Below are 19,924 nucleotides of genomic sequence, written 5' to 3'. Positions count from 1 at the left end.
GAGAATGTTAATTGACCAGAAGTTACTTCAATGGGCTTTCTTGTACCTACATTCGTTGAGGGACCTTGGGTTGTAGATGCTTCAGAAGCTTTTGTTGTAATTGCTCCAGTGGTTCTGGAAGGTGGTGTTGTGGTTTTGGTAACAACAGAGGGAGTAGATGTAACAAGTGTTGTTTCTTGGCTTGTTGACATGATTCCTGGTACTATTGTTGAGGATTCAACAACATCTGTTATGGAGCCAGTCACGGGGCCTGTTGTGCCAAGTTTCGAGGGGTTTGTTGTTCCAATCTTTACTGTTGTTGTTTCTGAGAACGTAGTTACGACAGTTTCAGTTGTGGCTCTGTTTGTAGATGTGATAGGGCCTTCTGTAGTGGTTGTATGAAGAGATGGCTTTGATGATACGATTGAAGTTTCACTCCTTCTGCTTGTTGCCTCTGGCACTGAAGTTGTGGTTTCAAAAATTGCTGTGGTGGAGAATGTTAATTGACCAGAAGTTACTTCAATGGGCTTTCTTGTACCTACATTCGTTGAGGGACCTTGGGTTGTAGATGCTTCAGAAGCTTTTGTTGTAATTGCTCCAGTGGTTCTGGAAGGTGGTGTTGTGGTTTTGGTAACAACAGAAGGAGTAGATGTAACAAGTGATGTTTCTTGGCTTGTTGACATGATTCCTGGTACTATAGTTGTGGATTCAACAACTTCTGTTATGGAGCCAGTCACGGGGCCTGTTGTGCCAAGTTTCGAGGGGTTTGTTGTTCCAATCTTTACTGTTGTTGTTTCTGAGAACGTAGTTACGACAGTTTCAGTTGTGGCTCTGTTTGTAGATGTGATAGGGCCTTCTGTAGTGGTTGTATGAAGAGATGGCTTTGATGATACGATTGAAGTTTCACTCCTTCTGCTTGTTGCCTCTGGCACTGAAGTTGTGGTTTCAAAAATTGCTGTGGCGGAGAATGTTAATTGACCAGAAGTTACTTCAATGGGCTTTCTTGTACCTACATTCGTTGAGGGACCTTGGGTTGTAGATGCTTCAGAAGCTTTTGTTGTAATTGCTCCAGTGGTTCTGGAAGGTGGTGTTGTGGTTTTGGTAACAACAGAAGGAGTAGATGTAACAAGTGATGTTTCTTGGCTTGTTGACATGATTCCTGGTACTATAGTTGTGGATTCAACAACTTCTGTTATGGAGCCAGTCACGGGGCCTGTTGTGCCAACTTTCGAGGGGTTTGTTGTTCCAATCTTTACTGTTGTTCTTTCTGAGAACGTAGTTACGACAGTTTCAGTTGTGGCTCTGTTTGTAGATGTGATAGGGCCTTCTGTAGTGGTTGTATGAAGAGATGGCTTTGATGATACGGTTGAAGTTTCACTCCTTCTGCTTGTTGACTCTGGCACTGAAGTTGTGGTTTCAAAAATTGCTGTGGTGGAGAATGTTAATTGACCAGAAGTTACTTCAATGGGCTTTCTTGTACCTACATTCGTTGAGGGTACTTGGGTTGTAGATGCTTCAGAAGCTTTTGTTGTAATTGCTCCAGTGGTTCTGGAAGGTGGTGTTGTGGTTTTGGTAACAACAGAGGGAGTAGATGTAACAAGTGTTGTTTCTTGGCTTGTTGACATGATCCCTGGTACTATAGTTGTGGATTCAATAACTTCTGTTATGGAGCCAGTCACGGGGCCTGTTGTGCCAACTTTCGAGGGGTTTGTTGTTCCAATCTTTACTGTTGTTGTTTCTGAGAACGTAGTTACGACAGTTTCAGTTGTGGCTCTGTTTGTAGATGTGATAGGGCCTTCTGTAGTGGTTGTATGAAGAGATGGCTTTGATGATATGTTTGAAGTTTCACTCCTTCTGCTTGTTGCCTCTGGCACTGAAGTTGTGGTTTCAAAAATTGCTGTGGTGGAGAATGTTAATTGACCAGAAGTTACTTCAATGGGCTTTCTTGTACCTACATTCGTTGAGGGACCTTGGGTTGTAGATGCTTCAGAAGCTTTTGTTGTAATTGCTCCAGTGGTTCTGGAAGGTGGTGTTGTGGTTTTGGTAACAACAGAGGGAGTAGATGTAACAAGCGATGTTTCTTGGCTTGTTGACATGATTCCTGGTACTATAGTTGTGGATTCAACAACTTCTGTTATGGAGCCAGTCACAGGGCCTGTTGTGCCAACTTTCGAGGGGTTTGTTGTTCCAATCTTTACTGTTGTTGTTTCTGAGAACGTAGTTTCGACAGATTCAGTTGTGGCTCGTTTTGTAGATGTGATAGGGCCTTCTGTAGTGGTTGTATGAAGAGATGGCTTTGATGATACGATTGTAGTTTCACTCCTTCTGCTTGTTGCTTCTGGCACTGAAGTAGTGGTTTCAAAAATTGCTGTGGTGGAGAATGTTAATTGACCAGAGGTTGCTTCCACTGGCTTTCTTGTACCTACATTCGTTGAGGGACCTTGGGTTGTAGATGCTTCAGAAGCTTTTGTTGTAATTGCTCCAGTGGTTCTGGAAGGTGGTGTTGTGGTTTTGGTAACAACAGAGGGAGTAGATGTAACAAGTGATGTTTCTTGGCTTGTTGACATGATTCCTGGTACCATAGTTGTGGATTCAACAACTTCTGTTATGGAGCCAGTCACGGGGCCTGTTGTGCCAACTTTCGAGGGGTTTGTTGTTCCAATCTTTACTGTTGTTGTTTCTGAGAACGTAGTTTCGACAGATTCAGTTGTGGCTCGTTTTGTAGATGTGATAGGGCCTTCTGTAGTGGTTGTATTATGAGATGGCCTTGATGATACGATTGTAGTTTCGCTCCTTCTGCTTGTTGCCTCTGGCACTGAAGTAGTGGTTTCAAAAATTGCTGTGGTGGAGAATGTTAATTGACCAGAAGTTACTTCAATGGGCTTTCTTGTACCTACATTCGTTGAGGGACCTTGGGTTGTAGATGCTTCAGAAGCTTTTGTTGTAATTGCTCCAGTGGTTCTGGAAGGTGGTGTTGTGGTTTTGGTAACAACAGAGGGAGTAGATGTAACAAGTGTTGTTTCTTGGCTTGTTGACATGATTCCTGGTACTATTGTTGAGGATTCAACAACATCTGTTATGGAGCCAGTCACGGGGCCTGTTGTGCCAAGTTTCGAGGGGTTTGTTGTTCCAATCTTTACTGTTGTTGTTTCTGAGAACGTAGTTACGACAGTTTCAGTTGTGGCTCTGTTTGTAGATGTGATAGGGCCTTCTGTAGTGGTTGTATGAAGAGATGGCTTTGATGATACGATTGAAGTTTCACTCCTTCTGCTTGTTGCCTCTGGCACTGAAGTTGTGGTTTCAAAAATTGCTGTGGTGGAGAATGTTAATTGACCAGAAGTTACTTCAATGGGCTTTCTTGTACCTACATTCGTTGAGGGACCTTGGGTTGTAGATGCTTCAGAAGCTTTTGTTGTAATTGCTCCAGTGGTTCTGGAAGGTGGTGTTGTGGTTTTGGTAACAACAGAAGGAGTAGATGTAACAAGTGATGTTTCTTGGCTTGTTGACATGATTCCTGGTACTATAGTTGTGGATTCAACAACTTCTGTTATGGAGCCAGTCACGGGGCCTGTTGTGCCAAGTTTCGAGGGGTTTGTTGTTCCAATCTTTACTGTTGTTGTTTCTGAGAACGTAGTTACGACAGTTTCAGTTGTGGCTCTGTTTGTAGATGTGATAGGGCCTTCTGTAGTGGTTGTATGAAGAGATGGCTTTGATGATACGATTGAAGTTTCACTCCTTCTGCTTGTTGCCTCTGGCACTGAAGTTGTGGTTTCAAAAATTGCTGTGGCGGAGAATGTTAATTGACCAGAAGTTACTTCAATGGGCTTTCTTGTACCTACATTCGTTGAGGGACCTTGGGTTGTAGATGCTTCAGAAGCTTTTGTTGTAATTGCTCCAGTGGTTCTGGAAGGTGGTGTTGTGGTTTTGGTAACAACAGAAGGAGTAGATGTAACAAGTGATGTTTCTTGGCTTGTTGACATGATTCCTGGTACTATAGTTGTGGATTCAACAACTTCTGTTATGGAGCCAGTCACGGGGCCTGTTGTGCCAACTTTCGAGGGGTTTGTTGTTCCAATCTTTACTGTTGTTCTTTCTGAGAACGTAGTTACGACAGTTTCAGTTGTGGCTCTGTTTGTAGATGTGATAGGGCCTTCTGTAGTGGTTGTATGAAGAGATGGCTTTGATGATACGGTTGAAGTTTCACTCCTTCTGCTTGTTGACTCTGGCACTGAAGTTGTGGTTTCAAAAATTGCTGTGGTGGAGAATGTTAATTGACCAGAAGTTACTTCAATGGGCTTTCTTGTACCTACATTCGTTGAGGGTACTTGGGTTGTAGATGCTTCAGAAGCTTTTGTTGTAATTGCTCCAGTGGTTCTGGAAGGTGGTGTTGTGGTTTTGGTAACAACAGAGGGAGTAGATGTAACAAGTGTTGTTTCTTGGCTTGTTGACATGATCCCTGGTACTATAGTTGTGGATTCAATAACTTCTGTTATGGAGCCAGTCACGGGGCCTGTTGTGCCAACTTTCGAGGGGTTTGTTGTTCCAATCTTTACTGTTGTTGTTTCTGAGAACGTAGTTACGACAGTTTCAGTTGTGGCTCTGTTTGTAGATGTGATAGGGCCTTCTGTAGTGGTTGTATGAAGAGATGGCTTTGATGATATGTTTGAAGTTTCACTCCTTCTGCTTGTTGCCTCTGGCACTGAAGTTGTGGTTTCAAAAATTGCTGTGGTGGAGAATGTTAATTGACCAGAAGTTACTTCAATGGGCTTTCTTGTACCTACATTCGTTGAGGGACCTTGGGTTGTAGATGCTTCAGAAGCTTTTGTTGTAATTGCTCCAGTGGTTCTGGAAGGTGGTGTTGTGGTTTTGGTAACAACAGAGGGAGTAGATGTAACAAGCGATGTTTCTTGGCTTGTTGACATGATTCCTGGTACTATAGTTGTGGATTCAACAACTTCTGTTATGGAGCCAGTCACAGGGCCTGTTGTGCCAACTTTCGAGGGGTTTGTTGTTCCAATCTTTACTGTTGTTGTTTCTGAGAACGTAGTTTCGACAGATTCAGTTGTGGCTCGTTTTGTAGATGTGATAGGGCCTTCTGTAGTGGTTGTATGAAGAGATGGCTTTGATGATACGATTGTAGTTTCACTCCTTCTGCTTGTTGCTTCTGGCACTGAAGTAGTGGTTTCAAAAATTGCTGTGGTGGAGAATGTTAATTGACCAGAGGTTGCTTCCACTGGCTTTCTTGTACCTACATTCGTTGAGGGACCTTGGGTTGTAGATGCTTCAGAAGCTTTTGTTGTAATTGCTCCCGTGGTTCTGGAAGGTGGTGTTGTGGTTTTGGTTACAATTGAGGGCGTAGATGTAACAAGTGATGTTTCTTGGCTTGTTGACATGATTCCTGGTACTATTGTTGTGGATTCAACAACTTCTGTTATGGAGCCAGTCACGGGGCCTGTTGTGCCAACTTTCGAGGGGTTTGTTGTTCCAGTCTTTACTGTTGTTGTTTCTGAGAATGTAGTTTCAACAGATTCAGTTGTGGCTCTGTGGGTGGATGTTATAGGGCCTTCTGTAGTGGTTGTATGAAGAGATGGCTTTGATGACATGGTTGAAGTTTCACTCCTTCTGCTTGTTGCCTCTGCTGCTGAAGTTGTGGTTTCAAAAGTTGCTGTGGTGGAGAATGTTAATTGACCAGAAGTTACTTCAATGGGCTTTCTTGTACCTACATTCGTTGAGGGACCTTGGGTTGTAGATGCTTCAGAAGCTTTTGTTGTAATTGCTCCAGTGGTTCTGGAAGGTGGTGTTGTGGTTTTGGTAACAACAGAGGGAGTAGATGTAACAAGGGTTGTTTCTTGCCTATCTGTCATTATTGTTGTTTTGGTATATGTTATGTGTGGGTTGGTTTCATCCTTTTGTTTAGTTGTTGTTCCTTCTGTTCTTGATGTGATGTTTATTGTCGACGTAGATATTAAAGCTTAAAAAATAAGACCAACATGTAATAAAACATCTATGGCAATCTTTTCAAAGTCAAACAGTATCATATAATTTTCTAGTAATTATAATCAGTCTCAAACCTGTGCTAAATTTAAATGCAGTTGTTGTAGGCCCAGCGGTTGTAGTATCCATACATATGTGCATGCTTCTAGATATTGTTCCATTAGCGCCACATTCAGCCGTAATGCAGTTTCCCAGACCATCCGAAGTGTTATATATAGTGGCACCATAGTTGTACGTTTTTCCATTAATTGTGCATGTACATGCTGTAGGTAGATATATGACATTGTTAATTTAAACAAAATAATAATTTTAGTATTTACATTTATTAGATATATGCTGATTTCCATAAATTACAACATATACTCACAATCAACACTGTAGATGCATATTATCCCAGATAATGTACAGGAGCTTTGAAAAATAGAACACTGTGTTAATCCCACTATTTTTTTATTAACTGGTTAAAAAGCAGAATGTTTCCTCATGTATTTTAATTTTCAAAATTTCTCTAAAATACATCTCTCTGTGACACAAATAAAAGTTGCACATGTAACTGCAAATATGTAACTTTTATCTTTAAATATCTTTAATATCTTTTTCACATTTTTGTTGAAACTGTCACTATGTGGTATGATAGAAGTGAAAAGAAATCACACTCCTCCACTTCCTCCTTTAGCAACTATTGCAATGTGCAGAATTGCACCACTATCTGTGAGAAACAACCTATCAGAGCCAGGAGGAACGTATTTGCACATTCAAACTCTTTGTACTAATGTTGACATGATTCCTTGTACTCCAGTTGTGGATTCAACAACTTCTGTTAATCTACTAATGGCAGAGAAACATCTTACTGTTATAGGAAAATTGCTCATGAGTTGTTCATCTGCCATCATCGCTGTAGAGCCTCTCATTCATGACAGGCTCTACTCTTGGAACAATGCTATTGTCTAAGCTGTGAACACACAAGCCTGATTGGCAGTACAAATAACATCCTTCCTTCCTTTCTTCCTTCTTTCATCCGTCCATCCATCTATCCATCCATCCATCCATCCATCCATCCATCCATCCATCTTCTTCTTCCGCTTATCTGGACTCATGTCGTGGGGGTAGCAGCCTAAGTAGGGAGGCCCAGACTAAGGCTGGGTTACTGTTGCTAAATAAGACTAAGAACTTCCTCCTGGCTGTTATTGGGTGTTTCTGAATGTGCGATTTATTCCTCAAAAATTACTGATAGCACTTGGAGAAGACAGAAGAGCTCATTTTTTTCTGTCAAACTGCCACAAAAAAGTGAACGTTTAACAAATATGTAAAAAATAAATAAGTAAATAAATAAATACTTTTTTATAGAAGTTGCATACCTTTTTTGCCTTAGCTTTTGTCATAGGCAAAAAAATAACAACCCCAAATAACAAATGTTAGATTGAGCAGAGAAGACAATTCAAGAAGGAGTGGTCCAAGTAATAACAAAAATAAATGCTAAATTACAGTTGGAGCAAACTACAAATCCTTAACTAAGATTCACACTATTGTGTGAGGCCCCAAATTGAACAGAGCCCAAAATAAAGACCACACAAACCCACAACGTCTAGTTATACAACCTTATATAGTATGACAATGCATGTATGAATCAGATAGCATACACATCATCACCAATTTATTAGTGTTTACTGGACCAGTTATGCTAATACGATGATCAATGATATATGAGACATACCAAGTGTAACAGCTGTTGGATGGAACCTTCTCGCCTGTGCTGTAATGAATGCCTTTGTCATCATAGCATCCACATTGGTCCCAGTTTACACATTTCATTGTGTCTTCATCAAAGAAAGGCTTGGTTTGAGAACACTGTGGATAGCAACCTATGTAATACAAGAATAAATATGTTAATTAATGGGGAATTAAATGTTCACTAAGGGTGTAAAGTGAGGAGTTGACTTTTCCAACATGATGTTTTTACGACTCACTCAGTGAAAACATAACATGCCGCCTGTAATGCGGAAAAACAAGTCACTTTTACTAAACATTAGCTTCCTTGCATCTTAATTTTTCACTCTTAATGATTTGATTACTGTACATAATATTGTAGGAAAATTAGGTTGTGGTATGAATATTATTTAGTAACAGTAATCCAACTTTCCTTAGCTTACCTTCAAAATACTTTGTCTTATTTGAAATACTGTTTAACAAAATGTGATGTAAGTAAAGTTACAAGTCATTTAACTATCATGCTGAACAAATGTTTACCTTCCATGTGAGTGATGAGTTTGGTACAGTTTCCTGAGGGATTCCTGCATGTCTTCATGCAGTCAGCTCCACAAGGCTTGTAATGCCATTCACAGCCACCAGGGGAGTTATAATAGTCACAGAAAATAGCTAGTAGACAAAAAATATGGACATTTTATCGTTTTTTTATTATAAAATTAAGTTTCACATGATATAACTGGAAACTCCCTGTTACACTGACTAAAGGCTTACTTCATTCAAATTGGAATAATTTCACTGGTACTTAAAAAGTCAGTTATATTGAAATATGTATTTAATTTGATTTACATGTGATTTGTTTGTGTGTGTTTTGAGACTACTAAAGCTTTAAACTGGTGCTTTGTAAAGCTGAAATTAACTTGAAATGAAACAAAATCCAATTTTTGATTTTGTTACATCATCGAATAGCTCCATCCCCATGACAGCAGTTGTGATGGTCAAACTTACGGCACAACTTTGGAGTTCTCCATCTGATGCAGGCTCCAGCTGTGCTGCAAGCTTTGGCATAGGCAGCCACAGCAGTGCAGAAACACTCACAGTCACCTCCAGTGTCACAAGCACAGGAGTCTCTCACACAAGAATCATAGTATGGGCCAGGATCGACCTGAAACACAAAGCAGTTACATCAAACATGGTGTCTTTCTCATTCTAATTATACTCATGTAAGCTCTACTGTTACATATTTTGAAAGAAGTTCAAAAGAGGCCAATAAATAGAAGACTTCGCAGAAAATCTACAAATATTCTCCCATCAAGTTTTTTCCATTTTTAAAACATTCTAAAATAAAATTTGTTAGGCTTGTAGTGGAAAATTTAATCATGTGGTAAAGTTAAGATGTACACCGAAGGTTAGAAGCCAGACTGTCTCTCCACTGTTCAGGACCCCTTACCCTCGGTACAAGACAAACATGTGGACTCTGACAGACTCTACTGTGAGCCTTACTCAGAGCTTTTACTCTGTGCTATTTATGAGTGCTTTATATTCTTAAGCATGGTATAAAATAAACCTGACTGAGTGAAATTTCACCTAACAGTGATTTGTAATTTTTTTTCTAAAACAAGATGTTTTAGATAGATAAATAAACAGTAGTTGGATCACCAGGCAAAGAAAGAGGCAATCTGTGCATGTAATGATAAAGATGAAGAGAAGAAGAAAAAACTATGTAATCTCCCAAGGAGCGGAGCATTTACAGTTTTAAATTTATGTACACATGGATCCATTTAGGTGTAGCTGTGCTGTGTGCATGTTACTTTTGCATGACAGCTGTGGAAGGTGGCGCTGGTTATGATGCTGCACTGCTTCTGAGACCAGGCTGCCCGGTAGCGGTTGGAGGCACAGGGATCACTGAGAAGCTGGGCGTTAGAGCAACTAGATGACACTTTCCAGCTGTTCCCAAACTCTAAAACATCTGTCACAGTCTCTTGAGAGCGTGTGGTAAAATCATTTTTACTGTTGCCATCGTAGTTCCCGCAAAGGCCACACACTTCCCCCTGGCATGAAAAAAACAGAGCAGTCACAAACTTGATATGATTTGATCTTATCATCACATTACCAGCTTAGTAAAAATATCCAGCATTGATCAGAGTTGGTCTAAATATCAAACAAAATGATACAAGGATTTGTGTTCATGTGTAAGTATTTTGATAGTGTGTTCTTTTATTCGGTCAGCTTACGGTCGTCTAAAATAAGACCTAAAGAACCAAACTGAGATTTAGTTAATCACAACACACACACATTTAATGTTTTACCTGGAACTGTGGACTGAGAGAAATGAAAAGGCTGGTCTTCTGGTCCCACATGACTACCAGCCCTGATTGGACGGTCACCACCAGGTAAATACCCATTTTTTGTACAGAAGCAGGGAGAACATTGATGTTTCCTTTTATCACCTGGAAACTGTCATCCTTAAGATGGAATTCATTATCCTGTACACATCAAGATTACAAAGCAAACAAAAACCACAAAAACTGTTAAACACTGCACAGACTTTATGTGAAACTTTCTATTTCTCCTTGTATATAGTTTGTTCCACATGTCAAAGATTGGCAGGTTATATGTTTTTCCCAACTTCCTGCATACTAATACATAACATGCTAAAAACTTTACAAATAAACTGTGTTTTTTGATGAAAGATTAGGACTATGTTAAGATGCGGAGGTGGTATTTTTGCTGCAGGTTGTCATGCTGTCAGAATCTCAACTCTTTGTCCAGCAGTTGGAAGATATTAACAACTAGATAACATGTGTAGATGGAATTAGTGTGGTGTGTTTACCTCCAGATAGATCTTAATGGTCTTGGAGCAGGTGGTCCCAGTGGTTCCGCATGGAACATTCTCAGTGATAATACTGAAGCTTCCGTTTCCCTGACCAGGGCTGCAATAATCCTGAGTGAGAACATAGTAATACAGTCATAGGATTTCCTTTATGTTCCCTTCTTATAATTTTAAAAAAAAGTCAATTACTGATACAGCTGATAGTTTTCTCCACTAACAGGTTCCAGAAATCATTTCTATTGCTAGAGAAAGATTGATTTCAACTCCTCAATGTCTAAAAGGTGACTGTGCAGGGGCGTTTATTAGTTATTGGGCCAGTGTGTATTAGTGACAGGTTTGTACATCACATTTAAGGATTTTAATTTGTTGATTTGTCCAGTAGCCTCCTTACCTGTAGGAGTGTGTATTCGCATTCTCCACTGAAGTCAAACCTTTTATCATCAAATGTAATATAATGACCATCTCCATAGATCCCACACACTGCATTGCAAACATTGCTGGTACAAGTGAACGTTCGTCCACTGCATGAACTGTGGTGACATACAAACATCAGAAATAAATCAAAGAAATATATGAATACCTGATCATATCTAAGTCAGATGGGAGAGCTGGAAGGGAAAGAATTGGCTTGAAAGAGTTAATATCTGTGCTACAGTTTTTAAGGTCAAAGGTCATAAATGCCTCATAAATACCAGGTGTTACAGTCCACTGTGAGAGTCTGTCCTGGCTGGTAGACGTGTCCATTGTGGACACATGGACAGCTTGTCTCATTGATGCAGCCTCCTGCTCCGTCTGACAGCAGGCCTTCTGGGCACACACATCCAGATGTACAGCCTGTACTGATCTGCTCCCGGCAAGAGTGAAGAGACGTTAGGCTGAACAAGGAAAGTGGATTTACAACAAAATGCTTTTTTGAACTGAAATACTTTGCTGTGCTTACACAAGGCATGTCCACCGTGCTGCAGCTCTTCTGACACTCAGCCCCAGTGGTGCCAGGCTGAGCAGTGGAGCAATCAAAATAAATCATGGGGGGGACGCATGATGTGGAGCCTGAAGATTGAAATTGAGTGCAGATTATGTTAAAACTATAGATTATGGACTAAGACATCCTTTGCTGAAGAATGAAATATTGCAGTATTTACAAACCTCATTATAGATTGTAATTAGGTGTTAATAGTATATGTTAGAGATTTTTTGGTATTATCATTTTATTCTTACTTGAGTTCACATTCAGCCTATAGATCATTGTGATTTTCTGTTTAAAGTGTTCTCTTCTGTATGTGTGTATGGAGGTCACTACTGTCTCTTCAACTTTACGAGAAATAGATAAAACTAAGTTTCTCAGACCTTAAATCCTTTTGCAAGAACACCTCCTAATTTAGTAACTACCTGTGAGCAGTCGTATTTTGTTTTATTGACAGTACTGACCGAGATTTGAACCAGGCTCAGACCTTTGACCAGATATCACATCTGGAACTGGGTTGTTAGATGTTTGGGTTAGAAGCTTTACGACCTCTGTTGTTTTTCCTGACTGCCCCCTTGCCTGTTCTTCTTTGACAATAAAAACAGGAGCTCATGTGAGAGCAGACCAGAACGCTCTGCAAATTGTTCGGAGGAAGATTTGGCAGAGCATTCTCCTTTGCAAAAGCTCCATGTAAAATTCATATACGTTGTCTGTGGTTCTTTCTTTTATTTAGGTTCGAAAGGAAAATACCTAACATTATAAACACCACAGTATATAATTACCCTCCCACAGATAGATGTGACGTGTAGGAACCTACTTTGTAGTCTGGCTCCTCCTGAGCAGCTGAGGGCCCCATGTCTGCAGACACTGTGGACGAGACAAACAGAATCAATATGAATCATGTGAGGCATGTGGGGATCTAGTGATCTGATCCCAAACAACAGCTTTGGCAAGGCATCTTTTACAAGCTGACTGCATTAAACTCCATGTTTTTGCCCTACGTGCCATGTCAGTTTACTGAACAGAAGAAAATGGAGCCCCAACTTTAAAAGACATTTTAATTTGTTACATGTAGTCAAATAAAGTTAGTCAAATTAAATTTATTTACGTTTGCTTAACATGACAACGTAGTAAACTTAATCTACTTGGACTTAAAGGACTTGGACTGGTATCAGGGGCAAGATTAGGGGATTTGTTTACAATTTATGTTTAAAGTAAATATTCTTTGGTGATAAAAAAGTTCATATTTATGTGAATATGAAAATCCCCAATGAGCATCTGTGAGTCGTTACCATGTTACTCCATCTTTGATGATGGTCTGTCCAGCAGGAATAAAGGTGTCCTTATCGTAGCAGGGGCAGTTCGCACTGGACACACACTGTCCCCCTTCATTCATGTAGGTTCCCTCAGCACAGCCGCAGCCGTCCACAGAGACGAAGCTGACCTGGCAGGAGTAATCAGCCTGGCTGAGGGAACGACACGTCCGACCACAGGAGGTCATGTTGTACTCATAAACTGTTTCTGATGGACAAGATTCGCTAAATTTTCCTGTTGAAAAAATGCGAAAAGGTTCATCAGACACTCCGATCTACCCAGCAGATCGGAGTGTTTCTGAACAGTGAAAACAAGTTCACTGATTTTTGCTCACCGCAGATGGTTTCCCTCCAGCCGCTGATGTGGACTCCTGCCGCTGAGCAGGCGTAGACATATGAGGAGACTGCAGCACACATGCAGTCTTCACTTTTTTCACAGTTACAGCCATCGTACATGCAGTTCTGCTCAAACACAAAGCGGACATGGAGAAGGCTATGACAGTAGAAGAGTTTTATATGCACTCAATGCTTCATGTTTGCAAACCTACGTCTTTGTATGAGCTGGGGCTGACAACAGAGTGGCAAGGGGCAAACACTCCCAGCGGATCAGTCAATTTGGAACACCAGTACTGTGCATAGTTCTCTGAAACACACAAATATAAAAGAAGTCATAATAAAAGGTGTATCTTGAAAAATAAATAGTGTTTCTCTGATGAAAGGAACCCAGGCTGATGTCACTTCACACATAGACATGTTTCTGAGATTTTAGGACTCAGGCTCACACTCAAGCTGCCGCTGATGGTATCAATGTGAAAACTTGATTTTGTTCAGAAAACCTTTTCTTCTGATTAATTTGGTATTTTATTATCCTGTTTTATCTGTGTAATCTGTTTAATCTGCACTTTGTGATTTTGATCTTTGAATGGTGATATACCGTACATAAAATTACTTACTTACTTATCATCTTAAAATTATTGGCCAAGGTTTCATTTAATGATTTTTGACCAATTACCTTTGCCTTTTTCTAACTTAGCTTTGTGTTTCTTGTACGCTGAACCTGCAAGATGAAAGCATGTTTCTTGCTTTTCTGCAAAAAACATTTTGAAATATTCTACAGGATTTGCTTATGCTGTGTAAACAGTCTGAGTTCATTTGAATGATCAATATGAAATTCTTCTTTTGCAGTTTGGCAACTCCTCAGGGCATGATTCTATTTGCATTAAGGCTGCTATTTCAAGAAGGTACTTGAAAATGTTGTTTGCACTTTAAATATTAACTGTTAAAATTCTGTCTTTATTGGGAAAGTTATGTTCAACAAATTCAGCTTTTTTATAAAATCATGTTATGGCAAAATTTAAGATTAAACATTGACTGTAACTTTTTGAAAACGGTGCTGCAAAAGTAATAATTTTAGGCCACAACAATCACAAAAGCATAACCCAACAACCTGCAGGGTCTGTGGTAAGCTGTGATGACACATTGTGTGTTAGGATCCTGGGTTGTTAGATTGTTTTGTAGTTTGATTTGATTCTAGTTTCATTATTTTGCATTTATTATTTTGTTCAGTCTTGTTTCATTTTTTCTTTAATTCAGTCCTTTCACAGTGTTTCTAGTAATGTTTATTTCTTGTGTCTAGTTGTTTTTAGTTACTCTAGTTTTATAATGTTTAGTTTGCCCTCTGTGAAACTTTCTCTCTCTCTCTCCTCAGTCTGCCCCCTGTTCTTGCCATTCACACCTGGCTGGAACCCATTAGCTATCAGCCCAGTTCCTTTGTTCCAGCATTCAAGCACCCAGTACTTAAGCACCTCTTTCTCAGTTACTCCTCGCTGGTTCCTCCTTTTATTCCCTGTAATCTCTCCAGTGCTACATTCTTCTCGTGCCTCCTGGCTGGCGTTTTGCTATGGTCTATTTTTGTTCGGTTCTGGAATTTTGTATATTTGTAAGTTTACTGGTTTATAATTTTTTTAATTAAATATTCAAACAACACCTGCTGCCTACCTCTCTGAATGTGGGTTGTCTTTAAAAACATTCAACATAAGGGAAGGGCAGGAGATCATCTGTACCTCTGCTAATGTCCTGGCTGCAAGGATCTCCAAAGAATGGCACGATGTCAGGACAGCTGACTCTGGTCTTCCATGTGTTGGCAAATGCTGCAGCAGTTCCCTCCACAAGTCCACTAATCACCAGGAAGTCATCACTCATTATGTTGTTGAAGTTCCCACATAATCCTGTGGAGCATTGTGGGTCAGAGATGAGCTTTTGGTAACCTGAAAGATGCATGTTCACATCCAGTTAAACACATGGAGATGTACCGGAGGTGGCTCCTTTGAGTGACACATCAGCTGAAACAAAGACTTGCATCACAGGAGAGAGCTGGACCATCACTTGGATTCCCACTTTGGTGCTGATTACAACATAAAAGGAGGATGGCCCAAAGGCACTCAGCTCAGCTGCAGAGAGCAGAACACATAGTACTCAGTGAGCTGTCAGTATTGAAGCAACATGTCCTACAAGTTTCATTTCATCAACATGTTTATCACAGTTCATTAACATTTCCATGGTGTGTTGTGGTGATAAACTGTCTTTTAACAGCCTGCGGGTCTCTGTCTCAATCTTTCTCTGGTGTTGTGTCTGAGTTCTCTGATTTTCCTCCATTTTCTTTCACGAATTACCTTCAAAAACTGATCATAGATGTTATATGTTTTAGTCCATGCTGCTGCACACTGAATGTCAGCTTAAAAAGGCTGCAACCCTACAACCCTGAGCAGAATAAAATGTAGATCTATATGGACATCATGTGTGGGTGTGTTAGATGGACAGTAATAATAATATTCACTTACATGTAAACAATGGAAGCTGAGAAAGAATATTGTTGACATAGACTTGCCCAGATGCTTGAATTTTGATGACCTGGTATTTAGTGGAAAGACATTTTAGATTATGTTAAACATACATTAATTAGTATTCTGAATAAAATCCTAAATATTTATTGTCTTTCAAACTAGTGTGCCATAATATAAAAGTCCAATATTAATCAAGAGAATTATCAGTTAAAATAATTCACATTGCTAGATGTACCACTCTCAGAAGAGATTCTGTCTCCCTGTCATTTGACAGCTGATATAGATATATACTGGATGTTGTTCCAGATCTTTTTGTTTAGCTTCAGCTATTACTTTCTGTTAGTTTTCTCAAAAATCTCTGATATTAATATTTATATATTCATGTATTTGAACTTTAAAGTGACAATGTTAGAACTAGTTCTTACAAGTTACGAGATGCTTGTGGGCACAATCCAATGATCTGAAAGTCTTTGCATTGTGCCTACATGTTATGAAAAACGTTAGAAATATAACCCGGGGAGTTAATGTGTCAGTGTCTGAAGCTTACCACGGCATTACTGCCCAGGGCCAGAGTAACGGCTCTGAGACACGTCCTGCTGTCTGTCAGACCACATTTGACCAGGTCCACCAACACAGTGTAGAGGGAGCCATCACTCTGCTGCAACACAGTGACACAAAACCTGTCAGCACAAATAGCAATCCCAGTTAGAACACACCCATATTGGTGTGAGGACTGACTGGTGACCAGTATGAAGATATATAGTGAGTTTAAAAAGTTATTGTTTCTGACTGCAAATAGCACAGAGGGCAACACACACTGCTGCACACTGTTGCTTAGCTGGCTGAAAGATGGCTGCTGTTGTCTGTATTTTCCTCCAGTTACAGAAAAAAACAATTAGGCACACAGGAGCCTTATGGGTATCCATCCAGGCGTTGGCTTTGTCTGCTTATCCTTGCAGGGTGGCAGAGGCGCTGGTGCCTACTGGCAGCAGTTTTGTCATTGGGAAACAAGCAATACTGATAGTCAGAACACAGGTAGGATTTGAACCCAGGACCTTCTTGCTGCAAGGCAACAGTACAGCTGGGCCTCTGGGCAGCCCCATTACTCACATTAAGTTTTAAAACTATAGTTGAGACAACATAAGCTGGTTTGTTATCCTTCATTTGTTTTTTATGTGTCTTTCGGTGAACCAGCATGCCTTGATACCGATGTTACACCTGTGTAGTTAAGCACTAAATATGTTCATTACAAAATGAATCTAAGCATTGTCTAAGTATACAGAGGTATAAAGCTCTTTACTTTAGCCAGAACGTAGGAACAGTCTCCGTGGAAGGTGTACATTTTCCCGTCAAAGGTGGTAACATGAGCTCCTCCCTCCACCGAACAGGTTCCTGAGCAGTTTTCCTCCGTACACGTCCAGTGGCCTCTCTCACAAACACTGTTAAATTCATACTCAAAATTTAGTTAATTGGCTTGAATGGTGTTAGTGTGAAAAATAGTACTGATTTTGCTATGGTTAACTATGGGATCCGCAAAGCCTGTCTTTCATTTTGATAATCCACTTCATCTAATTTAGCTATTTATTTACATGGTAAATATCTAGCTAGCAATCTAAATATTCGTTGCTAACTAAATAAGATAAGATAAGATAAGATAAGATAAGATAAGATAAGATAAGATAAGATGAGATGAGATGAGATGAGATAAGATAAGATAAGATGAGATGAGATGAGATAAGATAAGATAAGATAAGATAAGATAAGATAAGATAAGATAAGATAAGATAAGATAAGATAAGATAAATCTTTATTGTCATTGTCACAAGAACAACAAAATTCAAAAGGTGCCATCAGTCAGTGCACATGCCCAAAAACAAAAAATAGCTATCTATTTAGATAGATAGCTAAACTTTTAGGGCCAGTTAAATATTTTGTTTGGAAAATAAATATTTTGTTTGAAAATTATTTTAAAAGTCAAACGTTTTGTTTGGCAAATAGATACTCACTATGAAAGTAAATATTTAATTTTAAGCTATGACAGCTACATACTTTTTAACCGACCTTGACAACATTAGCATAAGCATAAAATGCATTTCAAATGAATTAATTATTCAAAATATGTCCCTGTCACATACAGAACATGCTACTGACTAACTCAGACTTTCTTTCCATATATGGTCCTGGTAGAGTGACGCATGTTCCCAGCTTACCAGGATCTACAGTTGAATGAGTAGGACTCTCCTGACTGGTAGATCTGGTTGCCATGGAGACATGGGCACTGATCAGCTGTGACACATCCTGTGTTACCAATGTCATCAAACACCATTCCTGAAGACAGGAGAAATGATAATTAATATGCCTGAACAGTAAATAACTGGATGCTTGTATTAGAACATGAGTGTGTGTTTACCTGCAGGGCAGCTGCAGCCATCGTGGCAGTGGCTGTCACAGGTCTGACTGGCCTGTGGGTTGGAGCAGGAGTCCTGACATGGCCGGCTACATTCTAGAAACTCCATGTTGTATGGGCATCGCTTGTCTGTGAAGACAGTTTGTTTCCTTTTGTGGTATCAACTCCAAGAAGCTAATCTTAAAACAAAATAGCAAAGCAGGACTCTAATCTTCAGACTGCGTGTGTTGAGCTTACAGCAGAAGGTTTCGTTCCTCCAAGGCTGGGGGCTTCCACCTGCATGGACGCACTGTCTGGAGAACTCTGAGATGGTTTTGCACAAGATGGACTCTGTGGTGTTCTCTTCTGAGTTACACATGTCTGCCATGCACGCCTTGGTAAACGATTCCACATCCAGGAGGTACTGGCAGCTGCTGAACGGATAGCTAGTGAAGGTCTCCTCACAAAGCAGCTGGGGGTAAAAATTACAAACACTTTCAGTCTGTGGCTAGCTCAGTTCACAGAGGCTTCTGGTCAATTAGGGGCTGAATGTAAATTGTTTCATTCATGCAACAGAAGAACTGGAAACTCTAAATCAGACGTTAACTTCAGTGTCACAGCCCAGTGTGGGGGTCTAATGGGGGTCTGTTCTGATATTAATATGTCACTGATGATGATCTGGATCATTACCTTGTCCCCACAGCTCCGGGTCGGGCTGAGGTCGGGTTCCACACAAGTCTCAGTGGGCCCGTTTACCTTGTAAGTCTCAGCCAAGTCCACCACAGACATCACAGCCCCTACAGTCAGTCACACAGTAACCATCCTGTCACAAACCAGCAACTACTCTCACATCAGATGTGATTGTAGAATATTTAGCAAAGACAATCCAAACTTAGTGTGTATCAATAAGTAAATGAATCCAACAAAGTAAGAAAAAACATAAATAGATATAGTTTCCATGTCTTTCTGAAACTGAGATATTTATCCAGATTTCTTAAATAACTGACTGAATGAACAACAGAGGGTTTACAGTATTTTCTCATAATAATCTTTTATAAAGCATAGAGATACTGAAGCACATTATTTTACAGACAAATTAAATTCCATCAAAAATAAACTCAGAGCTGCAGAAAACATTAACATTTTCCCCAGAGACTTCAGCCTACAACCAAGAAAAGCTTAAAGTTGGTTCTTTTGAAATCTGGTTCTGTGTTCTCAATCCTAAAGTCTGTCATTGGGGAAAGTACAGAGTTTCTCATAGCATGTAGAAGCTAAATTAATTGCAATATTATTTTAAATGACCTTACCATCTTTCATAAAATCATTAGCTATCCCATCAAAGTTTCCACACAGTCCACAGGTCTGGTTCTGATATTTGCTATCCAGTTCGATCTGTAAAGATACGACACATAAAGAGATGAAGTCATGTGTGATGTGTGAGCACTAACACATGTTCATGGATGAATATATCAGAGTTTACTGTCAACAGTCTTCCTAGCAAAGGTTTACTATATAATGCAGATATTTAGTTTCATAACAACAGGCAGAGTTAAAAATGCTCCAACATAATTACATTTAGTACAAAAAGTGAAGAAATAAATTTGTTTTTATTTGTTGAAACTATAATTTTACACCATTGAAAAGCCTGTCAATTTTACCGTAACTATAGAGAAAATCAGTTTGTGAGTTTAGGTCTGAATCATTTACATGGATTGCTCTCATGTAGTAATTGCCTCTCTGGCAGTGCTTGGAGGTAATTCCATATTTCCATTCTTAGGGAGTAAACTCTGTTCTCTGACATGTCCTCCACATGGCCGGGTTTATCAGAGGCTACCTCTGGAATCTGGGAACATTGAGGACAGACAGGCCTACCTGGAGTCCTCACCTCCAGCCTGATAAAACGAGTCA

The 19,924-nt window shown here is 39.8% G+C and overlaps 1 protein-coding gene across 1 annotated transcript in view; it reads right to left on the bottom strand.

Annotated features, from left to right (window-relative positions):
• LOC102236914 (mucin-5AC-like) overlaps nucleotides 1–18,805 on the bottom strand; it is a 41,824-nt gene extending 23,019 nt beyond the window's left edge. Inside the window, exons 1-23 of the mRNA XM_023332407.1 lie at nucleotides 18,707–18,805; nucleotides 18,275–18,488; nucleotides 18,041–18,166; nucleotides 17,841–17,958; nucleotides 16,931–17,069; nucleotides 16,178–16,288; nucleotides 15,628–15,697; nucleotides 15,100–15,237; nucleotides 14,851–15,015; nucleotides 13,336–13,430; nucleotides 13,123–13,249; nucleotides 12,767–13,022; nucleotides 12,292–12,341; nucleotides 11,451–11,560; nucleotides 11,203–11,354; nucleotides 10,902–11,040; nucleotides 10,511–10,621; nucleotides 9,987–10,163; nucleotides 9,489–9,728; nucleotides 8,686–8,842; nucleotides 8,221–8,349; nucleotides 7,662–7,835; nucleotides 1,931–2,347 (exon numbers count right to left, since the gene is read on the bottom strand). Coding sequence (XP_023188175.1) covers nucleotides 1,931–2,347; nucleotides 7,662–7,835; nucleotides 8,221–8,349; nucleotides 8,686–8,842; nucleotides 9,489–9,728; nucleotides 9,987–10,163; nucleotides 10,511–10,621; nucleotides 10,902–11,040; nucleotides 11,203–11,354; nucleotides 11,451–11,560; nucleotides 12,292–12,341; nucleotides 12,767–13,022; nucleotides 13,123–13,249; nucleotides 13,336–13,430; nucleotides 14,851–15,015; nucleotides 15,100–15,237; nucleotides 15,628–15,697; nucleotides 16,178–16,288; nucleotides 16,931–17,069; nucleotides 17,841–17,958; nucleotides 18,041–18,166; nucleotides 18,275–18,488; nucleotides 18,707–18,805 — 3,514 coding nt within the window. The remainder of the gene's footprint in view (nucleotides 1–1,930; nucleotides 2,348–7,661; nucleotides 7,836–8,220; nucleotides 8,350–8,685; nucleotides 8,843–9,488; nucleotides 9,729–9,986; nucleotides 10,164–10,510; nucleotides 10,622–10,901; nucleotides 11,041–11,202; nucleotides 11,355–11,450; nucleotides 11,561–12,291; nucleotides 12,342–12,766; nucleotides 13,023–13,122; nucleotides 13,250–13,335; nucleotides 13,431–14,850; nucleotides 15,016–15,099; nucleotides 15,238–15,627; nucleotides 15,698–16,177; nucleotides 16,289–16,930; nucleotides 17,070–17,840; nucleotides 17,959–18,040; nucleotides 18,167–18,274; nucleotides 18,489–18,706) is intronic.
• Between the last annotated feature and the right edge of the window lie 1,119 nt (nucleotides 18,806–19,924).

Source organism: Xiphophorus maculatus, chromosome 4 (assembly GCF_002775205.1).
Source record: "Xiphophorus maculatus strain JP 163 A chromosome 4, X_maculatus-5.0-male, whole genome shotgun sequence".
NCBI classification, from domain to species: domain Eukaryota; kingdom Metazoa; phylum Chordata; class Actinopteri; order Cyprinodontiformes; family Poeciliidae; genus Xiphophorus; species Xiphophorus maculatus.
Note: the sequence above shows the minus strand (reverse complement) of the source record. Positions and strands in the feature narration are given on the sequence as shown.